This window comes from Mustela putorius, unplaced genomic scaffold (genome assembly GCF_011764305.1).
Source record: "Mustela putorius furo isolate JIRA1106 unplaced genomic scaffold, ASM1176430v1.1 tig00000832_pilon_pilon_pilon, whole genome shotgun sequence".
In the NCBI taxonomy this organism is placed as follows: Eukaryota; Metazoa; Chordata; class Mammalia; order Carnivora; family Mustelidae; genus Mustela; species Mustela putorius.
In genome coordinates, this window is record NW_025421491.1 from 3741821 (window position 1) to 3761427 (window position 19607).

Sequence of the window (19607 nt, forward strand, 5' to 3'; positions counted from 1 at the left end):
AAGGGGGAAAGGTACCAAGTGTCTTTGCCCATTCTGACTCCTGTCCTGAAATTCTACAGACCCGGGAGCTTATATAAAACAGACCTGTGTTTCTCACATTTCAGGGGGCTGGAAGTCTGACATCAGAGTGTCAGCATGGTCAAGTGAGGTCCCTGTTACAGGTCACAGACTCTTCATTATACCTTCACATGGCGGAAGGGGCAAGGCATCTCTCTAGAGCCTCTTTTATAAGGCACTAATCCCACTCATAAAGGCTCCATCCTTATGATTTAAACACTTCCCAAAGTCCTCACTTCCTAATATCAGCATCTTTGTGGGTTAAAGATTATCATATGAATGTGAGGGGGGACACATTCCAACCGCAGCAGGGGGGATGATAGAGACCCACACAGGAAGAGACACTGTTTCCATGTTCCTCAATGGACAAGTTAGCTTGCAGCCGGCAACCCTACTTATCAGGAAGGAATTTATTTGCAAAAAAGAGAACAAGGACTAAATCCGATTTAGTTTTCCCCTTGAGGGAGGCAAGCTGTCAGAAAGCTTCAGAGGGATACACAGGGTTTTTAAGCTGGATTATTCCACAAGGGAAAGAAACATTCCAGGCTTTTGGCTCTCAGGTTAGTTCCACCTTGAGTCACTGAGAGACAGGAGTTAATGGTCAAAAAACTCAGTCCTGAGCCAGGTCTTCATTAATGTTTCACCTCTGCTGTGCTGTCAGGTTTCCCTCCCTCTCTCTCCTAATCAAAGACAATATCCTCTTGGGCTGTTGAATGAATAAGGAAAACCACCCTCGCCCAGTCTATCCTAGCACATTCTGACCCACTGTTGGGTCATCAGCTATTTGCACAGCTGGGTCTCATCTCCACTCAATCACAAGGAAACTTCTAATAAGAAGCATTTCCTTATTACACACAGTGTAACTTGAAGTGCTTTTGTTCCCGGGGGAAGGGATACATATATACATCTCCATCCCTTTGGCAACATCCAAATGGTAAAAATCTGTCTCTCTGCTTTCAAGTTGATTCTAAATTGTTTTTACAGCTATGGGATAGGAAATAGCAAAAAAGAAAGAACTATAGAAATTACCCAAATCCGTGAAGACACAAAACACACCAATCCTTCCTATCTGGTTTTTGTTTTTGTTTTTGTTTTTTAATTTATTTTTTATTTATTTTCGGCATAACTATTTATCATTTTTTCATCACACCCAGCGCTCCATGCAATCGTGCCCTCTATAATACCCACCACCTGGTACCCCGACCTCCCACCCCCCCCTTCAAACCCCTCAGATTGTTTTTCAGAGTCCACAGTCTCTCATGGTTCACTTCCCCTTCCAATTTCCCGCAACTCCCTTCTCCACTCTAACTCCCCATGTCTTCCATGCTATTTGTTATGCTCCACAAATAAGTGAAACCGTATGATTATTGACTCTCTCTGCTTGACTGATTTCACTCAGCATAATCTCTTCTAGTCCCATCCATGTTGCTACAAAAGTGGGGTTTTCATCCTTTATGATGGAGGCATAATACTCCATAGTGTATATGGACCACATCTTCCTTATACATTCGTCCGTTGAAGGGCATCTTGGTTCTTTCCACAGTTTGGCGACCGTGGCCATTGCTGCTATAAACATTGGGGTACAGATGGCCCTTCTGGTCTTTGAGTCATAAGCATTTAGAGAAGTTCCTCTTTGAAAAGTGTGGCCAGAAGTTGCTCACTAAACTTTTAATCAAAATCCATTGGCTTTATTCCCTAGACTTTTCTGCTTTTGTAGACAACACAACCCCAGATTTCAGGTTTATTTTATTTTCAACATAAAAAACAACAACAAAATTTAATTTTTTAAAGTAGCTCAGGTGAAATTGCACTACCATGTGAATTCAGGTAAGGCCGAAGGAATAAATTGACATCTATTAAGCAAGTGCTGGTCAAGGTGCTATGTGTCTGAGACAGGAGAGGCTGAAGCAGTTTTCCTTCCCTGAGTCATTTGTACATAGAACAACTACATTGGTCATCAGGGACTGTATTTACACAAGAGAACTAGGATTAAATCATAAATTCAATTCCACATGCATTCACTAGGCTTTAGATGGACAGCTAGAATTTGATATTGTCCATATAAAAAGGAACAACTCTTGGTTTTGTGGCCAAGGTCACTTGGTTAATGATGCTTTTTAAGCATCAAATTTTCTCAAAGTCATCAGCACTTTGAGTCTTAAAGTCTTAAGCACTGTGGATGATATAATACCCTTTTGGTCAAAGGGTCTCAGTTACCACTAGGCCAATTACCAAGACAAGGTTAAAGAGAGGCAGGGTATTTTTTATCAACCATCCAGGGACTGTTGAAGATGTGTGAGGAAATTCTCCAAATATCAGGGGATCTTTTATTTCTCCTTGTCAGGCTGTCAATTAGTAAACAGAATTTTTTATAAGTCAATGTTTTAATAATTCAGAACTTCAAGACACTTCACTTACAAGAAATTTTCAACAAACTCCCTTTTATTTTCCACTAAGAATAGTACTAATTAATACTATGATATTAACTATATTGGTTTCTCAGGTGTCTACAGAAGAATTGTTTAGTTCTTTCTATTTTTCCAAAAGCAGGAACAGTAAAGGTTTTCCATGACCTCCCGAAGCCCTCAGACCACCACCAGCATTGTCGGAAGTACAAAGGCCAGTCAGTTCATAGCCAAGCTGTGGATACAACTTGGGTGTAACTTCCCCAAGGTTGACATAACCTATTTCCTCTTTTATACTTAAATAAGTTGACAGCAAGGGCATTCAGCTGCAGTTTCCCCTTTCATAATGGAGCACGAAAACACTAGTTTTTCCATCTCTCATAGAAAGTTAGGAAAGTGTGAAAATTCTCTTTTATCTCCTTGATGTAATTGTTAATTACCTTTCAGAATAAATGGAAGAGTCTAAACTCTAGTTTTAGGACGACAATTTGGCAAGTCACATTTTTTTTTTCCAGTTGAAGAAAGCATTGTCATAAAAAGTCTAAGAACATTTTGAGACCTGAATAAGGAGGATTTTCCAATGCCCCTTGCAAACCAGCATTCAAACTGGATAATGGTGCTGGTCCATTGTTCAGAGATTGAGGATACCGCCCATCACCTCAGGAAATACACCTAACACCAGTTGCTGGGATATGATTTAAAAGTTATGGTGAAGTGCTTCAGAGTGCCTGCTCTAGAGCCAGACAGCATAGCTTCAAATTCTGACTTTACCACTTATTAGCTACCTAGACCTTGGCAAGTTCTTTAAGCTCCACACCTTGATTTCCTTTTCTGTTTTTTGAGGATAATAGCTAACTCATGAGATTATTTTAAAGAATAAATGACTAAATAGGTCATGTGTTTACAGTACCACTTGACCAATTGTAAACAATCAGGAAGTCAGATATTATAATTTCAACTACCGTCATCACCATTAGCATTCAATACTCACCCCTAGCTATTACTCCTACCTTTTCAGTCTTAGTGAATTTAAACAAACAAACAGACAGACAGACGGACAGACAAAAACTCTATGTTAGTCTTTGATCGACTCTCTTACTGTCAGTGATCTCTGGAAGGTGTGCCTTCTGCTAATGGGCAGAGGAGTCCAGAGGGAGTGCCTGTGCCCAAGATCTCAAAGACCTTCAGAGACGAGGCCAGACAAAAACCTTAGTTTTTGGAAGCTTTCTTAGGTACATACGTGGTGTTGGCAGAGGAACCATTTCCAGATGGTAGATAGCCATCCAGATGGTAAGGCTGTCCTTAGAATTCAGCTGAGAAGCAAAGTAAGGTAGTTCAGAAGGATTCATTTCAGTTTATATATTTTCTAGGATCCCCAGTCATAGCTCTAGTCATTGCACATGAGGTTGGCATTGTAAGAGGTAGGAGGGGGAAGGTATAAAATTGTGTGCAGCGCTAAAGCCCTGAAGAGCAGTAAAGAGAAAAGATGCACACAGACCTGTTAAACACAAGGCAACAGGTGGTTTAGGAGCCTGTCTTGTACAGACAAGAAGTGGTGTGAACAGAAGTCCTTGTGAGCCAGAAGGGTAGAAAATACTCATGTAAGAAATGTTTCTCAGTAGAAGCTTGCCTTGTAACACATCACTGTCCTCTCAGACCCAAACGAGAGGATTACACAGATTATATGATTCAGTCTAAAAAGACTTGGATAAAATAGGTTTAAAAAAATCGTAACAGGCTTGTCATTTCTTGCTTTCATGGTCTAGGGACTTTGGACTGGCTATGGGAATAAGGGACTCTCTAACCTTTATAATCTCCTTCCAGGGAGTAGTTAGGAGCTGTTATCAACCCCAAAGACATTTCAAGAAAGTTATTGAACACCACACCAGTGGAACTGAGGCAATGAGCCATTATGGGGAGACAGGTTTCAGACAGAATGTCGTACAAGGAAGCACAAAATGAAAGACATTTCTCAGACTTCTCTGCATAAGAAGATATTAGCTTGTGTTTGAAAGATTCAGCTAATTTTACAACCAGTACCCAAAATGTTAAGTCCCCATTTGTTAAAAATGTATCTGTTTGGGAAAAAAAAAAATCCATGAGGTCAATTAAGGTTAGCCTTTTTCAAATCCTGGTATATTGCCTATAATGGACAAATCTTTAACTCTAGACAGGAGAAAAGCATGAAAAATGTTTTAGCAAAGGTGTTTAAATCTCACTGAGGGAATTTTTTAAAGGGAGCACATGAATTTTTAAAACCTTGAAGATTCTGCAAATGTCATAACTTTCTATCAATTCAAGATAAGAGCACAATCAACTGCAATGATCATATTACATACATTTGAAAGACAGAGGCCCTCACTGTAAGTATAAATATTTTCTTCTGAGATCTTCTTTCAAAGGGATTTTTGTAAATTAAGTCATATTTTTAAAATTCCATGAGAATATATTACTTAATGAAACAATATGTTTAAATTATGAGTTAAAATTATTATTTTAAAGGCAAATTACCTCTGATGTGTCTGCTTCAAAAGCTTGGATTTCTACCTAAATGATTTCCAGGTCTCTAACTGATTTTTTTTTATATATATATTTTTATCCCCAGGGGTACAGGTCTGTGAATCACCAGGTTTACACACTTCACAGCACTCACCAAAGCACATACCCTCCCCAATGTCCATAATCCCACCCCCTTCTCCCAAACCCCCTCCCCCCACCAACCCTCAGTTTGTTTTGTGAGATTAAGAGTCACTTATGGTTTGTCTCTCTAACTGATTTTTAATATTTATCTTAAATCAGGATTTATCTAAAGAAAAAGTAATTAGAAGATTTTAAAATGTAACTATTTGGCATTTTATTTGTTCAATATGGCTATATTCACCATATTCATAATAGCATTTTTGATAAGACAACAAAGATAAAATATTAATAATTTATTCCCAGTGTATATGTATGCATGTGGGGTTATGGATATATATATAAATAATCATATATAAACATGGATCTATATGTAAAGTCTTCAGACATATTGGTCTTACGTAGAATTGCACAATTGCTCATTCTAAGTAATAAGATTATATACCTCCAATGTAGAAGCCCTATAACCCGATTGAAGAAATAATGTGATAAATCATGCTTTTCTCAGTACAAACGAGAAATTAAAAGGATATGTCTATAAAATGGAGGTTCTATTGGTCTTAAGACTCTCTTATGCTACAGAATCTACACCTGTTTTACATGTTATAACAGAAACCCTGCAACGGCAAACAACAGAATTATATAAAATATAAAATGCCATTAAAGGAAAAAAATAGAAACAATATCCACACTTCCTTCTAAGTTCCAACTGTCACACTTTTGAAAATACAATCTAATTTTTTATATATGTTATCTGCCTAACTTTATGCCATATATTAGATGTTGACTACAAGAGGTGCAACAGTTCTGATTATCATAGAAAAATAGCACCACCACTTACTAAAGTTGTCTCTTTAGAGAATTTAGCTGTTAAAACGTTAGCCAAACCATGAGTTTGTTGCTTGGTGTATTGAAACAAATAGCTGATTCCTTGTTGGTTAAGAACACAGAGCCTGAAGCCAGATTTCTGGAATCAAATCCGAGCTTTATCATTTCCTCATGTGGCATTCTGATTTCTCACATATAAAAGAGGCATAAAAATGGCATCTTTCTCAAATGATCACGCTGAAGATTAAATGAATTAATATACACAAGGTGCTTAGAACAGTGCTTGGCAAATAGTAAACACTGCAGATTCTGGTGATTATTACTATTTTCAGTAAGTACTTTTTAACTGAACACAGACACATTGTAAATCATTTTCCAGTGAGTATTTAACTTGCATGAACTATAGGGGGAAAAAGAGAAATAAATGATGATCATCAAATAGAGATACAGTAATACTCCCTTATAACGGATTTTAGATGAAAATATGCTTAATCTTTGCCAACAGTGTTTCATCAGCAACAGAACAGCCACATAATCAGGTTTAACCAGGCAAAATGAAATTATCTAAAACTGATGCTCTTACAGTATTTGGAAAAACAAAAACAAAAACAAAAAACAATTTCAGATTTAATAAATAAGACTTCAGTTTTAAGTACTTTTGCTAAGAAACTCAGAGTACTTTACAAATATTCTAATTAACCTCTGACATATTCATTGAAACAAGAGGCATTCACTGTTTCTATTTTTAAAATATATATTATTAAAACTATGTAGCAAGCTGAGACTCCAGAAGATTTAGAAGCACAAAAATATCTGTCATTCAAATAGTTTCATTTAAGAATTACTAAGATTTGTGTCTTAAAAATGGAAAATCTGTTAAAAAGAAATAAACCTAACTACTACAAAAATAGTACTTTTTGACCTAACAAAAATAAACATTGCAGAACAGGGCGTGACAACGGACAGAACTCAGAAGTAAAGAGGAAAGAGACCCTGATTCTGTTCTGGCTCTTTCACTAACCAAATGTGACCTTCCGCATGTCTCCAAAGTTAGGACTTGGATAAGTGAAATGAAGGAGCTGGTCCAGAGAATAGAATGTAAGGGTTAAAGAATCCTTAAGGGAAACTCTTCCAACCATGAAGTTCTTTTTGTAGGCTTCAAAGGTGGAAAACGGACTGTGTCCTAAGGTGCTGAGTCACCCAGAGGTATTTCTAATAGTTAAAAAGTTATTCTGTAGCCACATTTTGGGAGTCTTTCTGAATATCTACGCTCCTCTGCTTCTCAAATAGTCTGTAATTCCAAATGTGGAATACAATGGTGTCCCACAAAAGCAAAATTTCTAAATAATGAAAGGGAATTTTAGCTGAAAACCGAAGGGTGCTAGTCTATGATCCATTTTGTTTACCATTATTAAGCCGCATCAAAAATGGCAAGGGGGCGGGGGGGCGGGGGGGCCTGGGTGGCTCAGTGGATTAAGCCGCTGCCTTCAGCTCAGGTCATGATCTCAGGGTCCTGGAATCGAGCCCCGCATCTGCCTCAGCATCCTTGCTAAGCAGAAAACCTGCCTCCCCCTCTCTCTTTGCCTGACTCTCTGCCTACTTGTGATCTCTCTCTCTCTCTGTCCAATAAATATAAATAAATAAAATCTTAAAAAAAAAAAAGAATGGCAAGGGGTTGGGGGTCAAAGAAATTTAGACTGTTTCCTGTATCTTCAACTTGACCAAGTCCTCTACCAAGTGGTAGTTTTCTTACTGGGAGCCAGTTCTGCCCTCATCACTGCAAAGGAGTCCATACCAGCTAGTCTTCCCCTCTGGCACCACAGGGAGTTCAGGTCAGGAACAACCTTCTACCCTGAGAAGAAAGAAGTAGATGTGGTTGAATTAAATCCATGACCTCCAGCTCCACAGAACATCACTATGCCTGTTGTGTTGTGAGGATCATGCCAACTCGGGAGAAATGGTGTTAGCAAGCTGTGATGGGACAAGAAAAGAAATTGAAAGTAGAAGTTGAGAATTTTTGTTCATAGATATTGTGGTACATGATGATGGATTCCTTGAGTGTAGATGACTTTGAGGGCTGTTGAGTTCTTTTTGTGAGCCACATGTTATACAAGCCACATGCTAGCTACATATCGTAAGACCATAGATAGGTCTTTCATGTACTGAGAAATTAGACAACCCCCCACATCAGATAATTTGAGAACATATCTGATGGGGCTCAATGACATGCTTGTAGGTTTTGAGTTGAATCTTTTCATCTCCTTCCATGTCCTTTAAGACCTGGACTCCCCACACTAGTCCATTTACCATGAATGAACTCATAATTTACTTTGTTTTGTCCTCAACGTCCTTAAACTAAAAGTCCAGTATTCTAACTATTTATAACATTCATTTTTAATGAAAGTTAAGTATGATTAAAAATGGATGTTTCATGGGATTTTTTAATGTGGAGGCTGACTCTAAGTTTGTGTTAACATGATACAAAGTAGCAAACTGCTTCAGGGAATAATATAAATCCGTGAATTTAAGTTAGAGTGTTACAGGCAGAGAAAATAAGATTAAAATCAACCTCAGAGGAAATTTGGCAATAAGGACATCCGCTTCCCCCAGATCATCATGGTCCAGTGGAAAGAGTCCTGGGGTCCTGTATTAGCTCCGCTACTGACTAGTTCTGTGACTTTGATGAAGTCTCCAAAACTTCTATAGCAAAATTTCCTCCCCTCCCGGAAACAGCGGCTTGAATGAGTAAATTTCTAAAGTCTGTGACAACTTTAAAATTTCATACTTCTAAAAAATCTATTTCACTTAACATAGTTTCCTGAAGGAGGAAAATTTTTCCCAGCTGTGCATTTACTACCAAAAGACAGACTGACATCCCTGTACTCCTTCAAGTAGTTCTTTATTACAAATTTAACATTATCTATCTGTTAGAGGTTGAAATCACACACCAAATGAGACATTGACCCTGATCCAAAAAAACATGCTTTTGTTATGGACACATGAGCTCCAATTTGCAGATATCTCTAGGGTTGAGGAGTAATTCACAGGGGCCTAATCATGACAGAATGGGTTCCATAAAATACCAGTATCTATAAGGTACTGTTTATTGAATTGTTGTTTGTCCCACAAGACCTTTCTCAGGGGGATCTTCAAATGCCTAACAATCCAAAATAAAGCCATCTGTCCTCCCTTTACTCATAAAGTCTACAGCATTAACCCAGGTCCTAAATAGAGTTAGGAATTAACTGAGCCCCCAGGAACACTTGAGAATGAATAACCACGCCAGAGTTGATTCCACAGGTATTCCATTTATTGCTTATGGCCCCAAATCATGTTTTAAGCTTCTCTGCACTCTTAAGATGATAGACCCGATGCCTGCCAAAGAAGCTGTCTCATGTGTGGGGGCAGGAATTAGTTCGGAATTATCAGTAATTTCCATAATGTCTTTCATTTTCAAAATAAATGGAGGGGAGTGTTGATGCAAATGAAGACAAATTCAGGAAAAAAAATGGAAAAATATGGAAATTACAGAGTAAAATGTAAAATGCCTAATCATAAATCATTACTCAAAAGAATAGAAAATCCATACCCAAGCAATATGAAAACTAAGGCAGCATACTTTAACAAAGAAAGTATGATAATGAGATAATGAAATGTATAGATGCAGATATCATAAGCATATTTATGGTTTATTATTGAATCTATCAAAAAGCTGAAGAATAAGGGGAAAGACAACATCATAGAACACTTTGAAATGAAATATTCAGCTCTCATTTTCTAAAATATAGTTGCAATTGAAATTTAGTATATATATTAAAAAGCATATAAGTACAGTATGAAGAATTTTCTGATCTGAATTTCAGCTTGAAAAGAACATTTGTATTCTAAGTTTTCCAGAGAAGATATGAATGAATGGAAGTTCTTTCATAAACAAAGCAGTAATAGCATGTGATTTATCTCGGGGCTGCCCCCAGCAAAGGCATGCTGTATCAGGTCCAGAGATGTACATACCAGAAGATAGTAAAACAGTGCCTGCTGAAGTTGAGGGGATAAAGGGGAATGGAGTCCATGAAGAGAGTCCTGGAGTGAGCTAGTCATTCCTTGGCCCAGTATGCCTTGAGGAATTTGTTCTTAGTGACCACAGTCCATTAGGTAAATGCTGTCATCAATACCAGTGTTCTTTCTTCCCTAACAGAAAGCAACATAAGGACTTTGAGCCAATATCTTATACTGTTAATCGGCAAGATCTCCTCCCTTTCCTCCATAGCTGCCTCAGAACTTCCAGTGTTTTCCTGTAGTAATTGGGCTCTTCTTAACTACCAAACTGAAGTCCAGGGATCCACCATACTGGTTCTCTACCTGAAAAGAGAGACTCTCTATACTACTTGGACCACTGGGATCTTGAGTAGCTTTAGGATGCATTTTCTCAGCACTCCTCTGCTGGTGGGTGTTCTTTCTTTCCCTGCAGAAATCAAGGATATCCACCTATGAGAAGATGTGGGCTTTTATGAGCAGCAGGCAACAGACAGCCCTGGTTAAAAATAGTGATGAAGGAATCCAGCGAGTACTCACCACTGACTATGCCCTGCTGATGGAGTCCACCAGCATTGAGTATGTGACGCAGAGAAACTGCAACCTCACTCAGATTGGGGGCCTCATTGACTCTAAAGGTTACGGAGTGGGAACACCTATCGGTAAGAGAGGCAAAGCATGAGCCAAGAGTAGACAGGCAATGTCGGTTATGAAGGATAGAAGGGAGTAAACTCAGAGATATCTACTCCACACTCCGAGAAGTTCTACAATACATATGGTGGACTAATCAATAAGGGAAACATCCATACAGGTCGAGGCATGTTTTGAATTGACAATTCCCAAATATTTAAATTAATGAACTTTCAACCCACTGTTTCTTTAAAGCTCTACCATTACATACCTGGTTAAGTGTACCAACTTTATTATTTTACTCTCAAAAAAATATCTTTAAAAGAATATCTTCCTGACTAATCCTCTTAACATTATTGTCTTCAGTACCTATACATGCCTATCTAGTTATTCTTTCTTAAATTATATAGGAATATATCAAAATTAATTGTGCATATAGATGCTGAAAGTTGAAAGGTTAGAATTCTATATCTATAAAAGAAGAAAGATGAAGATTGAGTTATTCTTTGGCAATATGTTAGATACAATCAAGGATAACTATCTAAAACCTCCAAATATTGCTATTTCTGTATTTTGTGCTATTGTTTTCCTAGGGATATCATTGCCTTGCAGGCATATAACAAGGTTTTCTTGCATTCTTAACACATAGAACTGTGTTCTATATTTAAGGAACAATTATGAGCTCTCTCTCTATAGAAAAACTGTATCATACAAGATTTGGGTTTGGTGGTAATCTGCTTCTCTCAAGTGAATGATTAGTAATTTTGTGGTAAAATTTCCAAAGAAGAGAAATCAGGGGCCACCTTAGACCACTGGATAGTCTAATAAGCTGATATCTTGGTTAAAATCAAGTCATATTATTAAGGATCCAAGATAGATTAGTTTTGCTTATTTATGTTATTATTTTTGTTGTTTGAAGCAGATTGTCCAGTTCAACCCTCAACATTAAACAGAGATCACAAACACAAATGCTTATAGAGGCTAAGGAGACACCATAACTGAATAAACTTGTTTGCTTGAGAATATTCCTATAGGGAATGGTAACAACTATGGAAACTTAGAGACTATGTGGTCATTCAAAGGGGGAAGTTGTCTTTCAGGCTAGTGAATTTCATATGTGGGAATTTAAATACAAGTTATTAAATGTTTTATTTTTCATTTAAAAAAATCAGATTTTAGGTGGACTGTCCAAAATGTTAGAACATTTAGTCCCAAATTCATTAAAAAAAAGACAGCATATCTTATATTCAAATTTTGATCAATATTAATTTAATTAACCAGATAAAGACCAACTTTATTTATCTTTTATTATGAATACACAACCAATTTGATTCCTTGCTGTCTAGCTGTTGTTAGAAATATATACTTTGGAGAAATAAACTTTAGTATTATTATTATTATCATTATCAAGAATGAATTCTAAAGAAATCTGAAAAATGATTGAGTTGGGAAACCTATAACTACTTTTTGTCCCTTTATTTTCAATAACTTCCCTGATGAAAATACCAATATTGCTAGTTAAGTGTATGTGTGTGTATATATATATATTTTTTTTCCCCCCAATTGGTAAACTCTCCTTTGATTAAGTGAACATGTTCTGCAGGAGTCTCAGTGGGATTGTTAGACACTAATTAAAAGAATGTTATGAGTCTTTTTGTAAAACAATCTACTATCTCCTTAACCAACCTCGGTCACCTCATTTTCCATAATAGGCATGAGGAGCGTTAGATAGATGCTTTTTTTTTATATATATACAACAATTTCTGATTTTAGTTAAATGGACCAAAAGTCAGACAAAAGTACTAGGAGTGGGTTGCTTTTACCTGAATCTTCAAAATCAAGACCCTAAGATTGATTTTGTTATATTCTACATCTTCTCAGAGGAGCAACTGTGGTTCCCTAATAGAACTATGTTTAGATTAAATTATAGAGTTGAAAACTGCACTTTCCTCATTTTATCTTCCACCTCATAAGCCCACCTTGATCACCTTCAACACTACTCCTTGTTCACCAAATTTCCTATCTGGTAACGAGGAGAGAAAATAGCATCGTGTATCATTCCTTCTGAGAATATTTGTACTTTACTACGATACTTTTAATGAATGAATACAACACTGAAGTTAAAGTTTGGGAATAGGGAGAATGGAAAGGAAGCAAGAGGCTTCTTTCTGCAACAGTCCTAAATTAATGCAGCAATTTGAAAATGACTTTGTCCTCATGTAAACGAAGCTCAACGAGTATCACAGCATTGTATATTATATGATATAGAGATTTGAGTGTTTCCATGCAGTTTCCAGCCTCATCCATACTCTGACACACAAGTTCCAAAGTTGAAAAGCTCTTCCCCCTCCCTAGATGAAAAGAAATACACTCCAGGAATTTTTCATACTGGTTATAAACCTGTCAGGCTTTTAAACCAAAAACGATGAAGGAATAATTGGAACAGATGGCAGACCTCAGAGAGAATACATCCATTGGGAATACAGCTGTTGGATAAATTTGTGAGATGTTTCTTCTATGATGAATTGACTCTTTAAGAAAGCTCAGTTGCTATTCAGGAAGATCTGTGTGTATACATATATATTTTTTCAAGTCACTTATAATAAATCACTTCTGAAGTCACTCAGTCCACTTAAACAACAACAACAAGACTGAAGCTAACATATATTCAGATACAAAAAAATTCTCCACACAATTCTGGTCTTGCCCTCCCTGACTCCCCGAAGGAGCTAAACTCTTTCCCATGGTCAAAGATTAGCAAAGTCGGCTCAGTCACAACACAAAATTGAAAACTTTGCTTCTCTGAGACTCTCAGGACAGTAGCTCTGGAAATGTGCCTCCTAAGGGATTTAAAAATAAAACTTCAGGAGAATGAGAGCAGTTACAGCTTAAACAGGTTACCAAGAGGCTGGAAATTACCTTCCTTAGAGAACAACTTTAAATGGAGATCCGATCCCCGTCTGTCTGAAATGTTTTAGGTATTGTGCAGCCTGAAGGCAGAAGGAGAGCGTCAGTCAACATTTATTGAGTGCCCACTGTGTATACTGCTATGATTACAGCAGCAACCGCCACCATAAGAATCATTCTTAATGCTCTTCAAAGCATTTTCTTGTACATTAAAGCAAAGCTCTCCTGGTTCACTTAATTGCTCACATGCTATGGGTATGTTAATGATGCTAATTTTGACACTAACCATTATTCTGGGGGTGTTTAAGCAAGCAGCCAATATCTTTTAATTTGGCATACAAGAGTCATTTTCTCACCAAAAAAAAAAATCTATTCTTCTAATTGACAAGCCACAATCTAACCCCAAAATATTTTGCCCTTCTTTTAAATTTGATTTTGAGTACTAACAATCACTTTAGGAAGTTTTGGGAAGGAAGAAAGAAAAATGACACATGCCACAATGTTAACCTTCTGTTTTTCTGACATAAAGCATACCACAGAACATAAGGTTTGTGTATGTGGAGACTGAAGGCAGGAAGAGGGGCAGGCTGTGGGGTAAAGCAAGCAGCTTTCAGGGAAATAACACTAAGTGAGAAGTAAGAGAAAATGAGTTAAGTCCTTGCCAGTAACTAGTACTTTTACTCATACTTTCACATTCTAAATTTCTTCAAAGCTAAAATACATGGACGGGTCTATATGATTTTTAAGATTTCTTTTGGTTCTAAGATGACCATTTTTTCTATTTTGTTTGATTTTTGCATTTTTTTATTTCTACCAAGAAGAACTATTTAAAGTTTTCAATGGAAAGAGTGAGGGTATACTACCTTTCTACTGAGTAGAATAAATACCAACAAAAATTCTTAGCATCTAATGAGAAATTGAGTAAATGCATCTTACCATCTTTTAAAATCTTCTTTTGCATTAACTGGCATCAGAAGCCAGTACTGGGCCAGCTATGGCTACAGTACTATCTAACCCTAACATAATTAGAAGTTCAGTGACATTACTAGATGATTGAGCCTAAAAGATATCAGTGAAGTCTTTGCAAATTTTCCAAACCTTGTGGAATTTTTAAAACCTTGGAAGTATTTCAATCCTAATCTTAATAGTATGTTACTAAGTATATTAGTCAGTATGGACTAATTACTATAACCAACATCTGCTATGTTCAAGTGGCTTACACCGTAAATGTTTGTTTGTTGACCTTGCCATGGTCCAGTGCGCATTGAAAGAGAGACTGCTTCATGCAGCTATCCTGGTACCCATACTCCTTCCAGTTGGTGGTTCCACTATCCCTAGTGACTTGAAGTCTTTTCCTTCCTACTGCATATTTGGGGAAATGGAGAGAGAAAGTAGAGGATGATGTTGGGAGAATGTGAGGTAGAACTGGAACTGGGAAATGTCTAGCTGCTGTCTAGGAAGAAGATAAGATGGCACTGGTGACTGTCTAGCCAGGCTGTCACAATGTTAGACAATTGAGAAAAAACAGAATCTAAACAGTGAAATCCACCAGTGTGGGAAAAGATTTATGGGAAGTTCACCAGAAGCAGGGGGCTGTCACAGAATTCCCAGCTCATCTTTTCCTTGTTTAAAAGGAACCGACAGTCTGAGCAAGAGTTAATCTCAGCACGTCAACTATCCATTCTCCAATTGCTTAGAACTTCAGAATACAGAATTCAACCTCTATGCCCTTTGCTAGTCATTGTGTGGATTGGGGTTTCCCAAAAGCCATAAAGTTGTTACCTTTAAGACAATAATCCCTCTTGATGTCGTCAACCTTTTGGTGACCAATATCCAAATGAACTTCCTTACAGGCTCTCCTTACCGGGATAAAATCACTATTGCTATTCTTCAGTTACAAGAAGAGGGCAAGCTGCATATGATGAAAGAGAAGTGGTGGCGGGGGAATGGCTGCCCCGAGGAGGACAACAAAGAGGCCAGTGCTCTGGGAGTAGAAAATATTGGAGGCATCTTCATTGTTCTGGCTGCTGGACTGGTCCTTTCTGTATTTGTAGCCATTGGGGAATTCATATACAAATCCCGGAAGAACAATGATATTGAACAGGTGAGTCATCACTTTCTAAGACTGGGTAGTTTTAGTTTGCATTATATGTCTTAAATTTGGGGGTTTAAAGATGCCTGCCCTTTTTTGGTAACAGTCTATTGAATTAGATGCCCAGAAGAGCCATTTCTGAGTTAGAGCAAAGAGCTATTGAATCCCTGCCAGGTGCTCCTGGCATTGTAGCCCCATCATTTATTAATGAGAAGAAGGAAGCGCCTTATATACTAAATCCAATTAGCACTATTTGGAATGGCAGTGCAGAAATTCCAAACTCAGTTAATTTCTTGGACAGTTATTTGCTCTTAAGATAGAAAACCTAGATAAAGCAAGCATGAAATAAATCCGAAATTGGAAAAGTTATAAAAAGATCTTTGAGATAAATGTTACCATCCTTTCTTTAAGTCTAGATGCTGAACACATGTACTAATGCAAAGCAATTTACATAAAGATATAAATGAGGTATTTTGTAACTGAGCATTCACCTCTCTCGAAATATGATTCTTAAAAGGATAATTCACCAATTTGGGGAGGCCCAGGAATATGTTAAATTATACAGAGTGACAATAAAACATATTAGAGACTTTATTTTTCCAAATCGTATTTAGGATTATAGTTGATTTCAGTAGTTGATCATTTTTGCCTGTCACTGCTATTTTTGATAGAAATCATACCAAGAACTTACACCATCCTGAATAAGATGATTGTATTAAAAAAGAATTCCTTCATAAGCATTCTAGAATAAGCAAAGTACAAAGCTCATGCCAGTTGTGGTGCTTTAGGCCACCCATTCAATTTAATATTCCTGTTAAAATTTTGAGGTTCTAAACAATTATTAACAGGGCTAGTTTAATGCTCAGTTGTCACTGTCCTGAAATTAATAAATTTTAATAATGGGGTTCCACATTTTCACTTTGTACTGGACCCCACATATTATGTAGCCAGTTCTGATTAATAATCCCATACCAGTCCCACCTCCATTAAGTGGAAACTCTCCTTACAGTCCCAACGCTGAGAGGGATTGATTATAACCTGGTTTTACCATGGAAATTTTCCCACAATTACAAGTCAGTTGTGAGAACATTAAGCACCCCTTTCCTGTTAGAGAAAACTATCTTTGCTTAAAGGGGAAAATGGACTGTTCTGCTTTGTTTTAACTTTCAATTTACTCTTGAGGTGTCTTGTTTTATGCAACTAATTTGAAAAATAAAAGCCTGTATATGTTATGCTTTGATGTGCTTCTCATAATTGCCAGCTTCATTTTATTTAAATTTTCATTTAAACATTCATTTTTGCTTCTGATTTATTCATTTTTTTCTATATTTTTCTCATTTCTTTTGCATGCAAGGCTTTTTGTTTCTTTTATGAACTGCAGTGTAAGCAAACCCATCCAACCAACTCTACTTCTGGAACCACATTATCTACGGATTTAGAATGTGGCAAATTAATTCGAGAGGAGAGAGGGATTCGGACACAGTCCTCAGTTCATACTGTGTAATCAGTTAAAGGAAAAAAAGTATGCCCAGTAGAGATTGTTTCTGCTAATTGGTGTTGTTGATGATATCTGTATCTACTAAGCATAAATAGCCACAATTCCCTATCCCTTTAAGATAGCAAAACTCATGGACTCTAGACGTTGAAGTCAATGCAATGAGAACAGATGTGCGATCTGTGTTGAAATTGAGGTGTATTAGGGGTAAATAAACTCCCAAGATATGTGTATTTTCCAGAATCTGCTATACCATCAAGACAATGGCTATCTTAGTTCTATATTCATGCATTAAAAATAAGAAGTCTTTCCTCATGAAAAAGTAGATCCAGACTTCCAACAGTGCAAAGCATAAAAACAAAATGCAAATATTGTGGAATTGTTTTCATCTTTGTGGACTTTTTTCTCCTCTTTCCTTCTCCCTGTCCCTTATGTTCTGTAGATTCACATGTTCAAACTGCCCAAGCCCTATCTTTTTGTAGTAACTCCATAACAATGTTGATGTTCAACTCAAATTGATTCCACTATTTACACTGTATTATTTACATAAAGACTCAAAGATGTCTTGGATTTTAAAAATTGAAAAACGTGATCCAGAAAATGAAAAATAAACTTGAAACCTCTGGCGTCACAGAAGAGCCTTAGCTAAATTGAACATCACTCAGGAAGGCACAACACAGTCAAGTAGAAATTCATTATCATTATCCTGTAACATTTACTTGACCATCCTCTGTAGGTTCAGATCATAGTATGCTCGGAGTCTCTAAAGAACTGTGATTTTTTTTTTCATGTTGCAGATCATTTCTTGCAAGCTCCAAAGAAGATCCTAAACTAGGAACTCATGCATAACATCTTCTATTTTCCACTTACTCACTCTCACTCTGCATTGACAAACATCTTTTCCCAAGACGTTATTTATTCCCTTCTTACTCACCCAGAATACAGTGGTTGTCCTCATAGCAATCTTTTCTGAGCATTACCACTTTCACACTCACTTCTCTGGACCCTTAGTCATTATCAATTCATTCCGAGTGTATTGGGGAGAAGGGCAAGGAGGAGAAAATAAATAGAGGAAAGAATTTCCACACACATTACAGATCTCTGGAGATTTATTTTACACCTGCATTCAAAATGTTGTAAATAATTCCCACTCTGCCTCAGCTTGCTGACATAGAAAACCAACTGCATACTTAATTTGTTCCTATGAAGGATATCGGCTGTCCCTCTGAGCTTCTTTTCCTCTTCGCCGTGAGTAGGGGAGTTGAAGATGCCTTTCATCTCCCCTCAATATGGACTAAGCTAGTCTTTGTTCTCTTAAATGGGATTACCTTTTGACGAATGAATTTTAGCCCCCAAAACGTATTTCTCAGAAGTAAAGATAAGCCATCTGTGCAATCATGTAGCATTTTGCCTTCTCTTTGCTTAGCTTTAAGTGGGTTTCAAATTTTGAACCACAGATCTCCCCAGTCAACATTATATTTCCCCAGTCAAGCATGTTTAGGAAAGTTGACTCCTGCCCTGATTGTTTCTCAGTCTTGCTTTCTTCTTTAAATAAATGTACTTTTAAGATAATATCTTAATAAATATCTTATAAATTACACCAACATTTATTTACTATTATTGAAGCAAAAGCACCAGAATTTGTCCTAGGTCAGAATTTGCATCTTCATAATCAATAGAGTCAGGTGTTGGAATAAATATTTTATCATTCATAACTCATTGATTGTGTACATAGAAATCACAAATTATATAAGCTTATATTTCAAGGGCTATTTAATAAATCAAAGATGCTACCAAAAAATTATAAGAATGATTGATAAAGTTTAGATGATCAAGATTAGTAATAACAAAATTCACTTTTCTACAGACTATCTTTTAAAATTGTAACTCAGAGGTTTGGATAAAATTAATATTTGTGTGCCACTTTAAGCTGTATCCTACCTATTCCTGGTATTTATATGTTATTTTAAAGTTTTCAGAATTTCTTGAGATATTTGAAAAGATACAGCATTACAGTTAATCCTTTCAACAATTTTATTTTAGCTTTACTAACAGAGAAATAGATATTAGTCAGCAGCCTGGAGTCTTAGATTTTAGAATCAGAAGAGGATTTTCAAAGTCAATCAAACTTAGGTGCAGGTTTTAGCATAGCCACATGCTGAATGATCATAGAAAAGTGATTGAATTTCTTAGAGCTTTGGTTTCTTAATATGTAACACCAGGACATAATTTCTACATCATAAGGTTATATTTGAAGGAGTGTCCTTCACAATGGGTCCCACTGGAAACTGTTACCCAAATAAGGTTTTCCTGCTCGAGGAAACTATGGAGCATTATCCTAAACATTCCTTTACCACATGATATCTCAGGGTATTTAATATGCTATTATGCTTTGGGAATTATCTTTTTGTGTGTGTGCATTGGGAATTTTCAACAAGATTGGAAAGTATTCAGTACTCCCCATACTTATTAGATAACAGAATGTATTTTTCCCCAAAAGCATCTTGACAGACCATTGCTCTAC

At 36.8% G+C, this 19607-nt stretch overlaps 1 protein-coding gene across 5 annotated transcripts in view; it reads left to right on the top strand.

The window, feature by feature from the left end:
• Positions 1-19607, top strand: part of GRIK1 (glutamate ionotropic receptor kainate type subunit 1) — a 385580-nt gene that overhangs the window by 349313 nt on the left and 16660 nt on the right. For 4 of the 5 annotated variants that reach the window (XM_045085170.1, XM_004757475.3, XM_004757476.3 and 1 more), the window contains 2 exons: positions 10396-10621; positions 15350-15600. In XM_045085170.1, the coding sequence (XP_044941105.1) occupies positions 10396-10621; positions 15350-15600 (477 nt within the window). Of the gene's footprint in view, positions 1-10395; positions 10622-15349; positions 15601-16942; positions 18621-19607 lie in introns of those variants that run through there. The other variant, XM_004757477.2, reaches the window with a different exon arrangement.